We start from the raw sequence: 1506 nt of genomic DNA on the forward strand, positions 1-1506 counted from the left end.
ATTTAATGTTTGCGTAGCAAATATCACGCCAATCTAGTAATGTAAAATTAATCAGTACAATTTTTACATTTTTTTAGATGGGGAAAAAAAAGCAACTACAATAATTGTAAGTGAAAATTCACGTTAATAGTGCGACTTCTTGTTCTGGCGCTTATGCAGATTTAAGTACTACATTATTGAGTATGATGTCTTTTCAATAATAGATTTGTACACATTTGCGATTGCAATATCAATTTATTAACATAATATTCAACATTTTTTTCAGGCTTCTGAAATGTTTACATGGAATTCCACCACCGTGGACGAGTTCATCCTTGTAGGACTAACCGGCAGACAGGACATGCAGATATTACTATTCATTGTCTTTCTTACATGCTACTTAGTTACCTTGATAGGTAATGTGTTAATAATTTGGCTCAGTAACGTAAACCCTCGACTCCACACACCAATGTACTTCTTCTTGAAAAATCTCTCCTTCTTAGACATCTGCTATACTTCATGTGTAGTACCTAACATGCTCATAAATTTCTTATTAGTGAAGAAAACCATATCTTCTAATGCTTGTTTCACCCAAATGAGTGTTCATATGTCTCTAGGAGTGACTGAGTGTTTTTTGCTGCTATCAATGGCCTACGACCGGTATGTAGCTATATGTAGCCCCTTACACTACACTAAAATTATGCATCCCATGTTGTGCATTAGCATGGCAGGTGCATGCTGGGTTGGGGGCTTCATAGTCTCTTTAATAAACACGGTATACACATTACAGTTACCTTTTTGTGGGCCAAACATAGTGAACCATTTTTTCTGTGAGGAACCCACATTACTCGAGCTGGCTTGTGCAGATACATCTCTTAATAAGACTGTCCTTTTCTTCTGTGCTATTATAGTAGCTTTAGCTCCGTTTTTTATCATTTTTTTTACCTATGCAAATATAATTTCCAGCATAATGAAGATTCGTACAACCGGAGGACAGAGAAAAGCCTTTTCCACTTGTGCTTCACATGTTCTTGTGGTCACATTATTCTATGGAACCATTTTCGTTATATATTTGAGACCTGGGACTGTTCATGTCGCCAACCAAGACAAAATGGCCACCTTGTTCTACAGTGTTATAACCCCCATGCTAAATCCTCTGATCTATACTTTGAGAAACAAAGATGTAAAATTAGCATTGAGAGAAACCACAAGGAAGAAGGTTATATCATATCTGCTCAGTTAAAGCCAAAATAAGCTTCTCTACATTATTGGTAGTCATCAAGCAAGTATTTGGAATTCATCAACCATATGTAATAAGCCAATGACAGCCATCGATTTACCCACTAAGCATAATCAGATTACTTAATAGCAACTAGCAGGAGGGATTTTCCTATCCACACAGGATTTGCACATGAAACAAATATTAAGCTTATATTTTACGCATCATAGGCCAACTATATCACAATGCACCAGTCATGACACTGATTGCTACAGCTGTATGTTAAAGTCATATTTGCTGTGGATTTT

General features: G+C 36.3%; 1 protein-coding gene across 1 annotated transcript; it reads left to right on the plus strand.

Moving 5' to 3' along the window:
• The first annotated feature begins 274 nt into the window (after window positions 1-274).
• Window positions 275-1222, plus strand: LOC136610118 (putative olfactory receptor 2B8). Its single transcript, XM_066589379.1, has one exon. It carries the CDS (start codon window positions 275-277, stop codon window positions 1220-1222), a length of 948 nt encoding a protein of 315 aa, XP_066445476.1.
• Window positions 1223-1506: the final 284 nt, after the last annotated feature.

Source organism: Eleutherodactylus coqui, chromosome 2 (assembly GCF_035609145.1).
Source record: "Eleutherodactylus coqui strain aEleCoq1 chromosome 2, aEleCoq1.hap1, whole genome shotgun sequence".
Taxonomy (NCBI): Eukaryota; Metazoa; Chordata; class Amphibia; order Anura; family Eleutherodactylidae; genus Eleutherodactylus; species Eleutherodactylus coqui.